We start from the raw sequence: 19,429 nt of genomic DNA on the forward strand, positions 1-19,429 counted from the left end.
CTCACCACATGTTCTCACAGCTGTACACTAGTTTCCTATGGCTTCTAATGTTAACACCTTAATGAGAGGATACCAGCTCACAACCACTGCAGAAGGAAGAATGCTCGCATTTGTTCCCTTAGCAGCTTGGAGTATATGTTCACAAAAGAGCATATTCAAAACAGAAGCCAATATTAAGCTTCAACTTTTAATTAAAGGTGAAAGGGGGAAAGAACTATGCGCAAGCTTTGTTGTCACTGTTTCTTTATGGTATTTCTGCAAAGAAGCCAGCAAAGGACCTTGTAAGAAGTCTGCTTCCCTTACCTACTTGTATTCAGAGGAGAGAAAAAGGCAAAAGGAAAAAGCTATTCAGAACTTGTATCAATGGAAAATTCCAAGGTAAATGGATAACTAGGGACATGATGATGAAAGTGTCAAAATACAGAAACGGAGCAATTGGATGGGAAAGAGTTCTTCGAAAGATTTATAAAGGTTTCATCCTTTTTTAAAGCATTACAGCTTGATAAGCATTTGGGACCAAGGGTGGCTTTGTTATATATTCAAGTTCTCTTGCCCTTTCATCTGAGATACAAGAGCTCTCAGTAACATCTCTAGAGATTCCTAAGAATTTTTTAACAAAACCTCAACAAAAAAATCCCCTAGACTTGACATTTTTATAGTTTAAATAGAAAATGCATGACTAAAAGAACTAAAGGCCTTGCTATATATCCAAGTAAAACCAACTACTTCTTGAATACATGCTGCATACCTTATGGTGATGAGAGCCCTGCAGATGAATGAGGAGAGCATGCAAATGGGTGTGGTTTTAGAATTTCCTCTTCTAAAATGAAGTCTAAATGTACAGAGATTAACTGCCTCCCCAGCACTTCACCTCCTCAACTTGAGCAGAGCTTCAAGGATTCTGCTGGGAGACGGCCAGCATGCTTCACTGAGGCAATATACCCCAACATGAGCAGTGTTGAAATGGAAGAAATCAGGCAGGCAGCTGCTATCTCAAGCATTTTTCCCCAAACAGCAATTACTGAACTACATGCAAATAGACCTTTAGGCCTGGGAAGCTCAGAAAATCCAAACAGCTGCTGCTTTCCCTGCAAACTTCCCCATATCCTTTTCCTCACCTGCCTTATTATGATCATCTGATTTGCTTTATATTGCTGCAGAATTTAGTGATGCTTTATCACAAAAAGGCTTACCCCATCATTAGTTAATAGACACTGGATTAATTTTAACATGAAGTGTTTCCTCCTTGGTGATTGCATCTCTCCTTGAAGAGAAATGAACATGCACATTTTATTAAGACTTGAACTATCACCAACTGAAGGAGGTTTTCCATTTACTATTTTACAAAATGTGCACTACTTAAGTCAGAACAGGCTAAATATAGATAGTAACCCCCATAACTCTTCCTTTCCCCCTTTAGTAACAGCTAATAATGATGACTCAGGGCTTGGCAATAAGAAAATATCGAAGATGAAAAGTAAAGCCAATTTGAAAACAAGTTTTTTAGTAGGTGATAAGTAGCGTTTTCAGCTAACTTAGTCATATGCACATTCATTATGGTGATGTTACATTACTACAGATAAGTGCCATTAGACAATTTGAAAATAAATATCATCATCTACTACAACACATACTCTATGCTTAAAGTGCTGATAGTGACCATCTCTCAAATACACAAAGGAAGGCCCTCTCAGTTTAGGTCTGCCTCAGTTTTCTGGGTTGGAACAGGAGAGTTTTACTACTGTCTTGTTCTTTCTGACTCCCAGCATGTATCACAGACTCCAGAGTTCTTCCCTCCCTATTTTTAGTTGATCTTTGGTACAATATGACTCACGGGGACAGAGACTAAGAAAGGCACAGAGACAAAACTAGGTAGGAAGTTTTTTTGGAGAAGAGAAAAATAAAGTAACTCAAATATATCTCTGAGATTCATTGCTGCTCAGTTCTTCAGCTTGATTTTTTTTTTTTCTCCAATTTATTATTCAAGCATTTTGGAATAGGACTGATACCATCTTTCATACTTACACAATACTGAAAAAAGATCTCCAAATCCACTGTGGAAGTGACACCAGTGCCTTTTGAGTCATTTGCATCATTGCAAAGCTCCCATTCTAATTCAGTAAGTACCTGAACTTATTTATGAAATAAATCTATTACATATGCACGTGACAAAAAAACCCTTCTATTCTTGCTAAGCGTAAGATGTAATATGGTATTTTTACACTAACCTGTGAGCAAAAGAATGTATGGATAATATGGGGGTAGATAAATCAAAGTAGCTTGTGGGTCATGACAGAAGTCATAAAAAATCTCAGAATACCAAAACATTTACAAAAGAATTTGCAATATTATTCATTGCTATACCAAATAGAAAATTTTGGAGAGCAAATTACTGACATACAAAAAATATAACTTTTGTTATGAAAACATATTCTCATAACTTTACTAAAACCTCAAGTAAAAAGAAAAGTTGAGTGGATGGACAGAAAGAATGAAGGGAAAGCCTTATGCTCTAGAAGAAGTCAATGGGAGTTTTGCCATCAACGTAAAAACACTAGTAAGAACTGTCCAGAAGATTGTAAGGCAATGCAATGGGCATTCTCAGAACATCTGAACAAAAAGGTTTTAAAACCCCTCCGTGCAAAATAAAGGCAATTGCCAGTTCTAGCTTAAAAAGACTATTTTACACTGTGCCTGGTGAAGATAATATATAATGGGAAAAAAAAAAAAAAGCACATTAACATATATACAAATTTGCTTTAAAAGGCATCTGTAATTTGCTTCCCAAATTCAAACCTTTCTGCGAAAACATACAAAAAAATAAATAAATTGTAAGTTTAAATCTTTTGGTCAAGATTAAATCTTTAGTAAATATTGAAAGTATATCTGTCAATTCAAATAAAATACTCAATCTGTGTCTGTAGGTGTGAAATTGAATAATTCCCCTGCACATTTGGAGCAGTGGGAATAATGGATCCTTAAGACTTCTTGAGAGGTCAGTAAAGCTTGATAGTATTCATCAGAAAAGAAAAAGTGTGAGCAGCTCTGGGAAAGGAAGTAAAATGACTTCAAGTCATTGGAAAACACACTCTGCATAACATCCAGAATTCAATGAATTTTAATTCAGATTGAAAAAAGTCTTATCATATTAATTTAGTCTACTGTACACTACATATAGTGTGATAGCCGTAGATAATGGTATTTCTTCTTATGTATAAAGCCAATCTACTGAGCTTTCAGTGAACAAATTAAGGTTCTTTCCATTAATTTCTTTTCCTACTTTGTGCAAAAATAAAGGGTTTACCAAAAGCTATTTTGAGAACACATGCTTTATACAACATAGGAGAATTCTAAAATTTTCATGTTGACGAAAAATTTGGTCCCATGTTAACAGTGTGCAAATACACACTATATAGTGAGCAATTCTGTAAATGTTTAAGGCAGAGTTTTTCATTTTTATTTAAAAAATCCCTAACTTAAAAGAAGAAATGTCAAAAATTCTGATACGGAGACATTTCGAAGAATCAGAAACAGAGTAGAAACAATCTGCTGCGTAGAATGCAGTGAAAAACAAAATGTGTGCAAAAAAAAAAATAATGGCTGCAGCAGAGTGCATACAGTCAGAGAAGAAATTGTGATCACAGAGAGTCCCAGAATCTGCACAAGAAGCTCACCCTCAGAAACCTTGCACATACAGTCTCCAGCTAATTTTAAACATCTTGGCGGACATTTTTGATTAGAATGACATTCGCTATCCTCTCTCTGTAATATCAAAGATGTGAAAAATATGTCTCTAAGTTATGTCAATAAATAGGCAATATCTGAATTGGTTCAGGCTGGTTTAAGAAGACACTCTGCAAAATCCTGCCCAGAATCCCAACAATAACTACAGAGGTCCAGGCACTGGCTTGAGCCCTGCCCTAGAATCATAGAATCACAAGGTTGCAAAGGACCTACAAGATCATCTAGTCCAACCATTCTCTCATTACCATTGCTACTACAAGCCACTAAACCATATCTTGTAGCTTCTCATCCAGACATCTCTTGAACACTGCCAGGGATGGCGACTCCACCACCTCCCTGGTATTGTTTTGTCCAGTCCTGTGACTGCCCACGCTGTTTAACAGTCTGAATGCTCAGTGGCCATGCCAAAAGCATTACTCAAAGAATACTGCGACACGGTTCAGCAAGTGTATAGGCCACAGATCATTTGCAGTAGACAGCGTGGACAAGGTCATTTGCTTTGGAGCAAGTGGGAAGAATGGGAAAAGAGGTTAGATATACGAACATTAACCTTGTTGTATTTGCTCTGGGCTATTCTGATTGTGAACGTGGGATAGCCCACTGAGTCCTCTGCGATGTTATAACCTCCCTGCCTGTCTCTAAAATTTCTGAATGCGTATCACACAGTTTTCTGTGCTTCTGGTTCAATTTCCCGATCAAAGCTGGGACAGATGCAAAGCTGAACTGAAATGCAAATTTGAGATGGAAAGGAATTTAAAGAGGATGCTGCATTCTGAAAACGTAAGACTACAGAACTAACAGAGAAGAATAAAGCTATTAAAATCACTTGAAACAATTAAAACATTAAATTTGAGTCTGTTAACTTTCAAGGAAGAAGTAACTAAGTTCTGTTGAGAAGCTGAGAACGTCCAACATGTAGAACTTCATAACTTTTTCACCACTATGCAGCAAGTATAGATCAGTTTTTAAAGCAAGTTTAAAGTTTTTAAAGTCGTATTCACGTTTCTGGAAAGGAAAATAAAAGTTTCAGATCACTGATCTTTGGAAGGAAGATATACAGGATCACAAAGGGAATTCACTCCACCTAAGGTAGGAGGGACTTGGTAAAGCTTTAAATATCCAACTTCTTGATTGGAGTAAAACCCAACGAGAGATTAAATGGAAAGAGAAGGTGAAACAGTCAAAGGTGCCTGAAAAATTCATTTATAACCTGGATATTAATACATGCAGGTGGCACACAGACTAGTTCAGGTGAAATACAGTTATTTCCAGGAGAGTACAAAAGCTCTTGAAGCATCTCTTATATTCAAGAGCTGAAGACAGCATGTGAAAATTTGCTACACACATGCATACATACTCTCACAGATGTGAGATTAAAAATAGTATTACCTAAAAGCATACATCTACCTGGAGGCTAAGAGCAAAAACTTTTTCTTTCATCTCAATGTCTTTCATTTTCCACCTCTTTGCATCTAATTTATACTCTGAAGAGCACTTCCATACTAAGGTTTGTAGAAAACAAGCTCAAAACCAATAGCATTCAAGTTAGATCTCCATTTATTTCATTACTCTATCTCATTTTCCCTTCTGATACTTAAAGCAAAGACCGAGCACTAATGACATGATGATTAGCATCTCTTCAAGCTGCGTTCTTGCATCTCTCAGAATCAATTCTCAACAACAAATGTTTACCATTTCTTAGTTTAACAATTATCCAGATTATCATACCATAAATGAGCATATTTCTTAAGAGTCCTTGACTTGATTTTTGACCTTTTTACTAATTGCTGAAATGCAATTACTCACTTTTAACAAGACATTGTCTGCAGCTCTTTAGTTGATTTATAGAACCTCTTACCAAGTAATTAATGATATAAAATCTGTCATATTCTTTGTTTTTGGCATTGATTCTGCGATGTTGCTTCTTTCTCATGTGATCTTTAAGTGTGTTTTTGTCTCTGAAGACTTTTTCACAGTACAAACACTGCAAACTAAAACAAAAAGGTAAACAGGTCAACACATTAAAAATAGTACAAGATCCCTTAAATAAGATGGAGAGGTATACAGTAAGACTAATTCTGAAAGCAAGCTAAATGAAAAGGAAAATTAATTTATTTGCAAAAAACCTCATCTTAGATCACAGTAGAGTCATCATACATGCAGGTAACACAGCACCTAACAAAAACTACAGAAAATGAAAGTACAGATAATAAAAAAGTTTACAGTTTGCTCCACAAGTAAAATGAGGGAAAAGGCTGCAGGCTGCTTTACCAAAATCATCCCAGCAGGACATAAGAGGGCTACTGATTGGTTAAGAAATGAACCATCAGCTTGGAATGCCTTTACCCTGGAATCCAACCCTTGACTAATCGTTGCATTGAAATTTAGTAACAATTTTAATTTAACAAAACAACAACCTACATACCTTTAGGAACAATTTAAACTAGCTAAACAGAACTTTATACTTCTAACCCAAGACAGTGGCTGAAAAAATGTTTGCCAGGGTGATCACTAGGCTTTGTAATCCTGACAAATCAAATTTATTAATACTATTCACACTTATATTTTTATTTATATACTTATATTTATACATTTATATGTTACTTAAGAAACTGAAAATATTCATTAACAAATGGAAACTTTACTACAGTATGTCCTCCAGAGCGCACACAAGAGAAGTATATCCACTGCCTTAAATTCTTTATTGCAAGCAGAGCACTATAAAAGAATTGTTCTCTCCTACAGTATCAACTGGTACCTGAAGTTGAGCCTAGACAGCATTAAGTAGTCTCTCTTCTCAGACAGTGGACTATGAGGAGACTAATCTGCACTTCAGTCTAAATGGACATCTATCCCTGAAATAGACAACAGCCAGTTTTTTTTCCAGCAGAGAAACACCAGAGCACCGAGGTTACAGGAATGTCCTTGTTTAATGATTGTAGATCTTGAGCTTCTAGATAGTTGTGACAGATACACTGAACTGAAGTCTTTCTCAGCCTTAAGAACCACAGTAGGCCTCGATGTGACCGTTCGTTGAACTGGACAGTTCACAAATAACAGAATATCAGGTGGGTGCTCACGGCCATGACCACGAACAAATTGGTACAGCGCTAGAATTGCTGAACTACTGAAATTCATAATGGAGAAATAATGACTTACACTGAGAGGCTGAAAGCAATGTAGGATTCCAAGTTTAACCAAATTTGAGCCAATCATTCTATCTTATAGCAGTAAAAGAAAGCCTTCAAGAATTGTTGTAAAGTTTAGGCTATTCAAGAAATTCTGAGAAATTCTAATTGTACTTGTAGTCTAAGAATCTGACTAGTGCCTTGCTCATGGATTGTAAGTCTGATGGCAGAAAATGTTTTAAAATCAGCATACTTCTATCTGCTAACAATTAAGAGTATGATCTTGTATAAGGCATTCCCAGGAAATATATGTAATGCTTTTTCCCAGTATATACAATGTAGTCATGGTTGTCTAAAATGAGATTTTTCTGCTCTAGAAAGTATTTTCAAGTACTATTCTACTAGCAGAACTATTAAGTCTATTCTTAGCAGTAGGAGAGGAGTGGCTTTTCATTGCTTTGGAAGGAAGTTCAGTGTGCATATTAACTACAGACTTAGTTGACTTTCAAAAACCTCCATCCAAATGATACTCTGAACTCCTCCTGATAAATAGTAAAGCTGTGATTCATCGGTATCGTATATGGAGGAGTATTAGGAAACACTAATCATAGCATAAAAGATATTCTTAAAATATCTTCATTTCTAGAGGAATTCTACCTGTATCTGTCATGACTGCATGATCCTTGATAGGCCAAAGACTGTAAATTAGGGATCACTACTGCCATTTCTGTCCTTTGAATCTCTTTTTCTTTTTTTGCAGAAGTACATGCCAAGGACCCTAAATTCATCTGGAAGGATACTTAATCTAATTTCCATATTACAGTTCTCACAAATCCCTGTTCTGTTGCTGTTAATTTTGAAGTTTTAGATTTATGCAAATTTCTTCTAGAATCTTTAGTTACAGATTGTATTAAAATCTAGTAGGCTTCTTAAAGCAGCAGTTTCAGTCTTAAGGAAGTACATGTTTTGCTAGAGCCCAATTTATATTAGTGGCATACTTCATATTGCCTGTCCCATTTATTAAATCCATAAAGGGCACATATACACTTGAAAAAAAAAATCAAAGTTAACTGTTTGTTGGTTTTTGCTATCAAAGTTCTTCTCCCGAAGGAGTTCTTCTCTTTTTAACTTCTTCAGCCATCTCAGATTTACACGCTTCTGAATCAGCATGTACATTGATTGGCCTTCCCCTTCTGCTCTGGGATATACTCTGAAAGCAGTAGCAAAGGCACAGACCAAACATCTCACATATTATTGATACATATTTATTTACATAAAAGAGATCATTGGCACAAGCACTCTATATTAAGTGATTGAAGAGATGTTTAACAAAAAGATGGTTACAGTGATAAAGAAGATCCCTGACTCTAGCAGTTATGAGGAAAAGGTGTATGCTACTATTGACATCAGTGGAAACTGTAACACATAATAACTAAAGCACTACCTGTAACTATTATTCCAGCCAAAGTGTACTACAAAGTATTATGAATTAGCTTTTGATAAATCAAAGTGTTCTAAGATAACCATGCAAGTTACATTCTCTCTTAGTTTCTTCTTGACTAACCATGAATACTGAATCAATTTAAACCCAACTTAATTCCAAGGTTAAACGAAATATCACTCAAGTCCATTTAAATATAATAACAATGAAAACCAAACCTACTTGTCAAGCTTCTCCTGTAATACAGCCAAAAACTCGTAGCAATTCACAATGTTATCTGGCAGCCCGATGTTAAAAGCATGCTCTCTTGCCATATGATTGAGAAGGACAGACCTAAAAAAGACATTCAAAAAGAACATTATGTATTTTTGAATATACATGAGAATTACGCAGTCAAAATATGCCAGCTGCTCTAAAAACGCAAAGTCAACATTAAATAAACACTAATAGCATTGCTGCCACAGCTAGAAAAAAACACAAATAGGAAGTATTCAACTTCAGATCTACTATATGCGCAGTGACATTTCAACTGGCTAAACTGCATGCATGCCATATAATCCTTTAATGAAAATTACAACACAGTTTTATTTTGACCCTCTCTTAGCAAATCTCACTTATTAATTTGAATAAGCAAATCACACATTTCAAAGAGTGGCCTTAAGAAACATTCTGAAAAGCCATTTGTTAGTTTTCTCTATGCTGGTTAACAAAAGTTTCTTGGGTGATATTCTTCCATAGCAATATTGCTTCATGCAGCACTAGAAACACAAAGAGCACTCAAAAGTAGCACAACAACATATCGTCAGTAGGATAAAACTAACCTGTCTCATGACAGTTAGTTCATGAACTAGCACAACAAATATTAAAGTAAGATATTTTTCTAATAGAAGTGCACCGGTTAATTACTTTGGTGGCTGACATCTCTATTCATCAGCTTCAGCTTCTAGGGACTAGAGAAAAATCCAAGCATAGACATTGCTGAACCTTCCTCTCATCACAGTCCAAGTGCAATTTTCAAACCGCATAGTCTGTCTGTCAGACCCAAGAATGAGCAGAAAGCAATGATCTTGGGTGCTGAGTGATCTAAAGTTCACTAAATCTGTCACTAAAGAGAATAGGATATTCGCTCCAAACTGGGAAGATCTGTAGAGACATGGCCACAGGTTCTACATTTTCAGATGACCAGAGCTACCTATGCAGTCAAACATTCAGGGACAATACTCAGTTTCTCCAGCTGAAACTGTGTATAAAAAAGTGAATGCAGCTTCTGCTGGTACTTGACCAGTACTGCAAACCACTCCAACCCTGGCCATTCTGTGATTCTGTGATTCTATATTTTTCCTTTTCTCTTTTTCATTCTAGCTTTAAACATTGACAAACCAGTGTGAATATAAACAGGAAAATGTATTACTAGATAAATGTATTTATCATCCATACTGGCTTAAACTGCTCTTCTGGACACCAAAACAACTGCTGAAAAACTCTTCAGAATGGTTTTGTTTTCATCTCCAGCTTACCATATAATTACTCAAAGTTGTACTGGAATAATTAAAGGACTGAGAAGTGGGAAGAGTCCACTTAAAATAGCAGTTGAAAGAAATACCTAAACAATAACCCCAAAAGAGTTCTAGCCTATGACTCTTACCATTAGGCACTAACTGGCTTGACAATGTTGAAAAGCTGAGCAGATGTGAAAAAAAAACCTAAAAGCAAACAGATCAATAAACAAACCTATTTCCCGTGAATTCTTGATCACAGAACATACACATGCTATGAAAACTTGTGTCATATCTCTCTCGTTGTTGCTGTTCTAGAATTTCTCTCTAAGAAAAAAAAACAGATACAGTTATTCAGACAAAAAATAATAATCATTTTATCACGTAAATATTATACCTCTTTATCCTTAGTGTTACCAATGACCATACAAAATGAAAATTTGCTTACAGAAAACTGAGGTTAGTGTTGGAGGAGGGGGAATTTCCTCACAAAATAAACAGTAGATTTTCCAAATGCAATGTGTGCTCCAGTGAAGTTCCAGTAAAATTCTAGTATTACACAAGTTCTGTGGAAGAAAATACAACTCATAGAGATATTTTATGCAGCTATTTAAACTATTATTTACATAACACTTCATTGTCTCTTCATAGGTTCAGATTTATCCCTGCTATCAGTGAGCAAGTTTCTGGGTAACCACATAAACCCCAGTGGAACGATAATGTTCCTTCTGCACATCTAATCACGGGCAGTCTAGTAGACCTCTTCCTGACAAAGAATGATGACAAAGGATGGTGGTTTCTGCAAGGAACTGTGACGTGCAATAAACTCATAGGAAAGGAGAAGCTGATTAATCACCTTTACCACTAGCCTTGTTTAACTTGGAGCAATTGGCTAGACACTTCACCTGACCACAATTTTCCTAACAAAAACAAAATCACGCAGCAAGTGACATGTTTCTACTGACAGGTTACCTTACACTTCAAATGGAAAGGCCTTGATCATCTGGGACACAAGGGAGTCAGTGTCTGGATTACAATTTTGCACATCTTCTGCCTAACAGTACACAGCCTTGTTTTATGTTTTAAGAACTGATAACTGGTAATACGTTTATTTTCTGTGATATGCAGACATGCTACTGTCTGCTCTCCAATGTCTGGGATTCTGACTGAATTTTTTAGGAGATTTTCTCAATCTCTCTATTTCCTTCAAGCCTGCAATAGTGAGGCTTTGTGTTTCTGACCTACCTCTTCAATACTGCTTTGCGTGAATTAAAACCCAAACTGGCCTATAGTCTGTGTGTAAGTTTGCATTAAGCTATGTCCAGTGGGTAAACTCCATAGCAGGTAGAAAAATAAAAGAAGAGAAAAAGAGGAAAGCTTGAACTTGGCACTGAAGGCCCAAGAATGTGCTGCAGCACAAGAGGGGCTGGAAGTTGCCTGGTTGTGCAAGTCAGCCTACCACGGCACCGAGGGATTTCAGGAGGCTGATGCTGGGCAAATAAATTATAGAATCATAGAATCACCAAGGTTGGAAAAGACCTCCAAGATCATCCAGTCCAACTGTCCACATATCACCAGTATTTCTTCACTAAATCATGTCCCTCAGTACAACATCCAAATGTTTCTTAACACCTTCAGGGACGGTGACTCCACCACCCGCCTGGGCAGCTCATTCCAGCACCTGACCACTCTCTGGGAGAAAAATTTTTTCCTAACATTCAACTTGAATCTACCCTCATGCAACTTGCGGCCATTCCTCTAGTTCTATTGCTATCTATGAGGGAGAAGAGGCCAACCAACCTCAGCACAACTCCTTGTAGGTAGTTGTAGAGAGCTATAAGGTCTCCCCTGAACCTCCTCTTCTCCGGACTAAATAATCCCAATTCCCGCAGCCGCTCCTCATAAGACTTGTGCTCCAGATCCCTCACCAGTTTTGTTGCACTTCTCTGGACACGCTTCAGGGCCTCAATGTCTACTTTGTAGTGAAAGGCCCAAAACTGAACACAGTACTCAAGGTGTGGCGTCACCAGGGCTGAATACAGAGGGATGATCACTTCCCCGCTCCTGCTGGCAACACTATTTCTGACACAAGCCAGGATACCATTGGCCTTCTTGGCCACCTGGGCACACTGCTGGCTCATGATCAGCCAAGTGTTGACCAAAATGTGATAACTGCCTCTTTTTTCTTTTTTTTTTTTTTTTTGCAAGAGCAGAAGGCTGCACTGAGCAAAGGGCAGAGGGATTAAAGTAACACCTGCTGGAGAGCAAAGTATCATATCACACCTGAGTTTTGTTAGTCCTCAAGCCCATAAAAATATGAGGGAAGAATGCACCATGTGTTAGACCATTTTACAACCCATATTTAATCAAAATATTCAAGTGTTTTAGCTACTGCACATCAGCTAAGATTCTACCAACTCTTCAGATGCAAATTCTGGGGTTTTTTAATTCATTTTACACAACAAGACATGCTTTTTTTGTTGGAGTCACGTTCAGCAGTACCTACCCAAATTCCAGACCATATCCTCAGATATCCTGCAGTGCTATTCAAAATGTCAACAAATAAACAAAAAATAACAAAATAAAAAAATGAGTGGAAAACGTAAGTGGAGCATAACATGTCTTGTGAGAGTCAGCAGAGATGCAATTAAGTAGGAATATCCATGCTCCACATGGGCAGTAAGCATCCCATAGCACAGCAGTGAGAACTGGAGCTTTTGCTGGTACTCTGAGCTGTCACCTCTCTCCCCTTAGCAGCATGTCTCACACAGTTTTGCTAACCTCGAATTTCAAGGCATTGGCATGTAGTTTATGTAACTTGCAAAATACACTAGAAACAGTCTATAAGGAAATCAAAAGATACCACATACAAATTGACTGTTAGGACAGCAACTTCCTCACCCCTTAATGACATTTTATCACAACTTACTAATTGTACTCTACTGTGAAAGAAGAAGTGTTCTACAGTACTTGACACTTGGCTGCATCGCTGCAGATTCTCACTCCCTACAAACTGCTTACCGGAGCCCTGGGGAGCTGCGATTCACAGCTTTGCCTGAGGGGGAACGAGAATAGCACAGCATCCTTCAGTCAGATGCTGCTCTTCTTACTCTGCTCTTCACCCTTCTGGTTTCCCCCCTACACGAGCATGCCTGGCAGCTAAGAGGCCTTGTCTAACACAGCACCACTGCTTTACAAATTTTCTTGGTGGAATTTAAAAAATATTTTCCAATGTAGACACCCCTTTTATCATTTGTTCATATCACTCATTGCTAGCAGATACTTTCTAAGACAGAAACCAATTCTGGCACTTGCAGAGGTGAGGAATTGAAAGCAGTAGCTCAAATCAAGTACAGTACTCTTCTCTAATGACACTCCCAAACAGCCTTTAACTCCATTCCTGGTACTTTGATGGGATAGAGCAATTAGAGTTTTGTATAAAACTTCTATGGTCTTTCTAAGGAAAGATGCTCAGCTTCAAAATTTAAGCCAAATTTGAACTCAAATTGTGAGGCAAAAAATGAACAATTTACTTTATTACCTACACCAGTTTCCAAATTGTTAGAAGTGTTATGTTGTATTTGTTATATTAAGAAAAAAAACAAAACCAAAAACATTTCAGCCACGAGGGTTTTCCAAAAGTTTTTAGGACACTGTATCATATCAAAATGTCAGAGAAAAAGAAGACAAAGTTACTCAAGGAAAAGGCAAACAGATAACAAACTGAACATATGTTAATTTTATTTTCCCACAATGAATAAGAACTGAGTACAGGCAGAGACGATATTCCAAAACACTAGAACAGTAAGTGACTCAATGCCAAAGTCTGATTTCAGGCAATTAGTGTACAATATTGATACTGTTTCATGAATAATTCCTGATGCCCATCTCTTTTTATCTTTCCTCAGCAGTTCTGTCAGCTATTCATTTTTCAATCTTCCCATCATACTGTGTGATACACTAAAAAAAAAAAGTATTACTTCAATGAAGAGGGTCAAACTACTTGTGAAACAGCCATTAATCCGATTCCCTTTTTTCTGTCTGGGTACAAACCCTTCTACAGCTTGCAATTATTTATAGTTTTCAGTATATGGCTGATCCACAACAAAGAATCAATCCAGACAAATTATAAAATCATATCTCTGCTGTGTTTTAACTAACAAAAAAAAACAAAAAAAAAAACAAACAAACAAAAAAAAACAAGCAAAAAGAACGTAGTAAGGATGTACAAGGGTTTATAGCAGGACAATTATCTTTAAATATATCACCACTCTAAGCTGTTAATACAAAATAAATTTGATCATTTGCATTAAAATTAGTAACCTAGAATATAAAAAATGCCACACACATTCTGATGCTCAGTCTGAGGTTATGAGGAGTTCAGTCTTGCTCATGGGAGGTGGCAATTTAAAATGTTCCTGAAAAATGTGTTCCACTCACTGGAAGCAATATTTTGGATGAAATTACCAGGTTTTTTTTCTTCCAAAAGTGCTTAAGCACTGTGCATCAGCAAGAATTCACACTGATAATCAGAGATGAAAAATGCATAGTTAAGCTAGTAAGCACTTTTCTCTAAACAATTATTTTGTTTCTTGTCTGTATTTCAAAATACATTCAAGATGTATCTTTAAAAGGTAAGACTGAGACCCAGCTCCATTGGAACCAAAAGCCAGGGACTCAGGACAATCAATTTTGAGACACATAAGACTTTTCTGCTCCTGCTACCCCTCTCTCCATCCTATACTGTAACTGAGGTGCTAGGCTGTCTTTACTGCTTGCAGACCACTGCATTTCAGCATACAATTTTTTACTAACAACTTACCTTTTAAATGCATAGCTCTAGTCTATTACACAGAACAACTATTCACACCTATTCACTCTGCACAAGCTTTGCTGCTTGTGGGCAGCCTTAAGAAACTGGTGGTCTGCCTGTTTCTTCCAAGTACATCAGTTGGTCTGACAAAAACCATTATTTCTTTCTCTAAAATCCTGTGTCTTTTATAAATACAGCACTTCTGAGAGGAAAGAAATTAAGGCAGAACATACTTCTCTAGCTGAAAGCCAGAGGTAGATTACACTGCACAGTTTGGGACAAGATCCTGCAGTGAATTGTGGCTGCAATGAGATGAGAACTTGTTCCTCAGTCCAGGAACCATTTGCGAAGTGGAAGACTGGAATCTGCAGTTCAGTCTGTAAAATGGAACCTGCACCAGTATATCTTCATTTTTAAGATGTTTTGGACAAAAAAAAGTTTACTGCCCTGAACCCTGACAAGACAGTCTAAAATCTCTAGTCCAAAGAATGAAGCACACACAGCTTTATGTGAGTATTTCAGTACTGGGCTGGACTACAGAAAGACAATTCTGAAGTTTCAGGATTCTTGTTGGCATTTGTCTTGCCAGTTTCGGGCCCCCGCTCTTAAACTCTCTAGGCAAGAGACTAGAAAGATAGAACATGCTATGCAAATTAACATTTTACAGAAATTTCAACTAAAGCTTTTTTTAAACGATACATCCCCTAGGGAGGTAGTTTGTCTGAAGATGCTTCTTTGGAGAGGAAACTTCCCAACGGTTTGAGTGTGAAGCACGCAAATTTCTGAATCAGCAGAGTCCTGCTGCACTGAACATGCTGCCACACTCCCTGCTCCAAAGAGTGCAAAATTACAAGCCACGCTCTCTGCTGTTAATGATAACTGTATTATCAATGTACTTAATGATAAGTATTAATGATAACTGACTCATTAATACTACTGAAATCAGACTGTCTGCCTGGGAAAAAGGTTACTATAACAGACAGCAAATGGGTGTGAATTTGGATCTGAATAACAACAGATAGAGACAATAAGACACATATTTTATCAAGGCTTCCTAGGTGATCTCTAAAGTACACAGTGTGAGGCTTTAGTTCTAGTTTCTTCCTCTTCAAGTAAGAGTTACACTTCCCTGCTGTGTGTTCAGAGAAATTAGCTATTGCTATAGGCAAAGGAACCAGGTGAAACAGATTCTGGCTTAAAAAAAAGTAACACAACAAAATGAAAGAATCATGCTGACATATCACAAGAAGCTACTTATATACTTTACTGCCAATGAAAAAAAACCAAAAACCCACAAATCCAACTGTATAGCACTCAGTGACAAATACTGGGACTGGTGAGACCTGAGACTCTAAATACTTGCCGAGTTTGACAATAATATATACCTTTAGGATAAACTATTTTTAGAGTAAGAGATTTAATTTTGTTTTTGTGCCTACAGTTTCCTCAAAGACTGGCTGATGAGTTTCAGGTTGTGCTTGTGGCTGCCAGGAAAAAAAAAAAATGTAAAGAATTATGGTGTCAGAAACTTTATACTTATATAATGACATGCAATCACAGCTGTCTATCAACAACCTGCGTCCTAACTTCTATATTTATCTTCTCTTCTTACAGATCTCTGAGTTCAATTCTGCCACTCCAAGCATTATTCTCTTGCCTCCTGACTACAGAAAAAAAAATCTGTAATCATTACTGAATCCTCTTCAATGCCACCTCATGCAGGGTGCCTTTTCTTTAACATTATCAGACTTCTCCTGATGGAGAAGTGCTTCAGGAAAGAGCTTAAGGTACAAGGAAATATTTGTATTTGTCAGGACTTCCAGCCCATAGAGCACTCAACATCTTTGAAATCAGCTGTCATATCAACAACACAGATGTGTTTGCTGACTACTTGTCGTGCTTTCCCTTACAATGAGTGAATTTGAAAATTTATACACAGTCCTGGAGCTTCATAAACAGAGCCCTGCTGGCTGGACAGACAGAACTGCATATCGAAGACTAAGAAATGAAGGATGATGTCATGGAAACCTGCTTCTGGGAAACAGATAAAACAATGGGGCAATGATCTTCCATCGTCTAAGAGAGGCTGTCCCACTGGTGAAGAAACTAAGAGTATTCTAGTTCTATCTCCACTATCTTCAGTCTCCTAACTTGCTTTATATGGCAAATTGCCTCTCAGAAATAGGCAAAATGACTTTTTCATTCCTCACACCCTAGACTCCAGCCTTGACTGCAGAGCTCAGGTTCTAAATAACCAATGGCAAAGACTAATTGGAATAGCCGCAAGGGACTGCTTCCTTAGCTGCCCCTCTTGTTCAAAGAGCACTGTGACACTGATATGGAAGACATTCTTACTGCTTGTTCAAGAAACTGACTCAATTTGAAAAGATAGTAAGATTTTCACGATATGATAAAAACTAAGTAACTATGCAAAGATGATAGAAAGGAAAAAGAAGGGTGAATTGCAGTAGATGTATACTATAGGCTGAAATACTACGTAGGCTGAACTATATGCTGAACTACTACATACTATAAGCTGAACTACTATGTAGGCTGAATTATACATTGAACTACTACCAAGCTGAAGCTGGACATAAAAGTTTTTTGGAACTAAGTGGAGCAAAAGAAGATTAAGACAGGCTAACACAGTAAAATGCAGTAGCAGAAAACATCGCCCACCTCATCCATTAGAAGTAAACAGCAAACAGAAGCAGCAAACTACTTTACTCCTTAAGGCAGTAAGAGCCCAACTATAGACAGAAACAGGAATGCCTCCAATTCCTAGGACTTCAGTCTTCACAGAAAAGGTTAATTACGTTAAGACTATAAACAAAATGCATTTAGAAGAAGCAGATAAACAAAACTTAAAAGAGGGTTTAATGCTCAAAGTTGTATATATTCAAATCGTACGGAATTTACTGAAGAGTCATTATGGAATTAAATAAAACAATTTCTGACTGCTAGTTCTTCAAAATCCTGTGGAGGGCGGGCAAAGTTCCAAAGTGCCTGAGAAAAATCATTGAATATAGAACTTCAAATAGGGAAAGAGGACCTACTGAATTTCAACCATGTAGGTACTGACATGCTAACATTATTGTTAACAGCTCTGTAAGTCCTTCAGATGGTGCAATGGGCCGTATCAGACTAGCATTGCAATCTCTTTCAGTGCATACCTTCAGTTTCTTATCCCAGCTTAAGCTTGTGAAAAATTGGAGATAATAGAAGCAACTCACGCTAGAAAATTGGTACAGCTCTGTATTTTAAACATCTCTTTGTCCCTCCTCCACTTCTTGTGAAGACTGCTATTCAGGGTGGAACTGCAGCCTCTTTACCTAAAACTACTAGTCACGTGAACATGAGCAACACAAGGTCGGCATTATGGTAGGATTTTCAAAAAGTAGGTTTGGGTTTTTTACTTTTTTAAAGAAAAATCTTAAAGATAACCCCAAGAACTTATAATGAAATTGCCTTTCCTACTATCTTGAGTTTTGACTCCAGACTGCCTTGCTTGTTTCCACTATTGATCTTCACAACCAGTAATTCTTTTGTCAAAACTGTGTTTTTGCAAAAGACCATATCTGTTTTTTATTACATAGCCTTGTCAGCTATTTTAGCGAGCTGCACTCTACCCTAGATAGACTCATCCCTTGGTCTCTCTCAATACATCACAGTCACCATAATGTCTCGGCATGACATCCACCTTGGCTAGCTCCCCTGCTGCAATACAGCCTAAAATATGCCTATACTGGTGCTGTAGCTAGCACATTTTAAAGATAGCATTTGTCCTTGTTTGAGCCTACTGTTGGAGACAGCAGTTAGGGTTCAAAGACTGCAGCAAAATCACTGGCAATTTTGCGGTTCTGGTCTTTATTCTGTGCAACTCACACGAGTCCACTTGCCAGTTCACTCTTCATTGCTTCACTTGTCCAGAGGTAAAAGGCTTTGAAAAGCAAAATAAGTATTTAACTTGCAAGTCAACACTCAGACTGCAGTAAAGGAAATAAAAAACTAAACAGACTTTAATGCATTAACTAAAGCTGTGAATCCTTTAGCTACAACTACAGCAGCAGCTTGATTTCACAAAAACTTTCTGTAAAAACTGAAGATACAATTCTGATACTTAAAGGAGTGTTTATAGCAAAGGCTATTTTATACCACAGTAAGAATGTGTAACTCTTCCTTTCATAACTTAAGTATGTGGTAAACAAAAGCAGCAGTTGCTTTGGGCTAAAGCCTTGCACTCTTCTGAATTTGAGGAAACACCACAGGATCACAGAATTGTAGGGGTTGGAAGGAACCTCACGCTGTCACTGAGTCCAACAGCCTGTGAAAGCAGAGTCCCCACAGCAGTTCGCACAGGTAGGCATCCAGATGGGTCTTGAATATCTCACAGAATCACAGAAAAACAGAATCACAGAACTTAGGGGCTGAAAGGGACTTCTAGAGATCATCAAATCCAACCCCCCTACCAAAGCAGGCTCCCCAGATCAGGTTGCACAGGTAGGCATCCAGGTGTGTCTTGAATGTCTCCAGAGAAGGAGACTCTACAACCCCCCTGGGCAGCCCATCCCAGTGCTTTGTCACCCTTACTGTAAAGCTCTTATGCACTTGTGCAGAACTTTCTATACTTCAGATTGTGGCCATTTCCCCTTGTCCTATCTGCATGTACCATTTAGAAAAGTCTGACCTCGTCCTTTTGCCTCCTGACCTTACATGTTAATAGACATTGATCAGATCCTCTCTGAGTATTCTTTTCTTAAGTCTGAACAGACCCAGGTCACTCAGCCTTTCCTCATAAGAGAGGTGC

The 19,429-nt window shown here is 37.6% G+C and overlaps 1 protein-coding gene across 1 annotated transcript in view; it reads right to left on the reverse strand.

The window, feature by feature from the left end:
- Positions 1-19,429, reverse strand: part of ZNF277 (zinc finger protein 277) — a 53,363-nt gene that overhangs the window by 5,086 nt on the left and 28,848 nt on the right. Inside the window, exons 5-7 of the mRNA XM_085219369.1 lie at positions 10,045-10,136; positions 8,536-8,646; positions 5,603-5,735 (exon numbers count right to left, since the gene is read on the reverse strand). Coding sequence (XP_085075495.1) covers positions 5,603-5,735; positions 8,536-8,646; positions 10,045-10,136 — 336 coding nt within the window. The remainder of the gene's footprint in view (positions 1-5,602; positions 5,736-8,535; positions 8,647-10,044; positions 10,137-19,429) is intronic.

This window comes from Meleagris gallopavo, chromosome 1 (genome assembly GCF_905368555.1).
Source record: "Meleagris gallopavo chromosome 1, MGAL_WU_HG_1.1, whole genome shotgun sequence".
Lineage (NCBI taxonomy): Eukaryota > Metazoa > Chordata > Aves > Galliformes > Phasianidae > Meleagris > Meleagris gallopavo.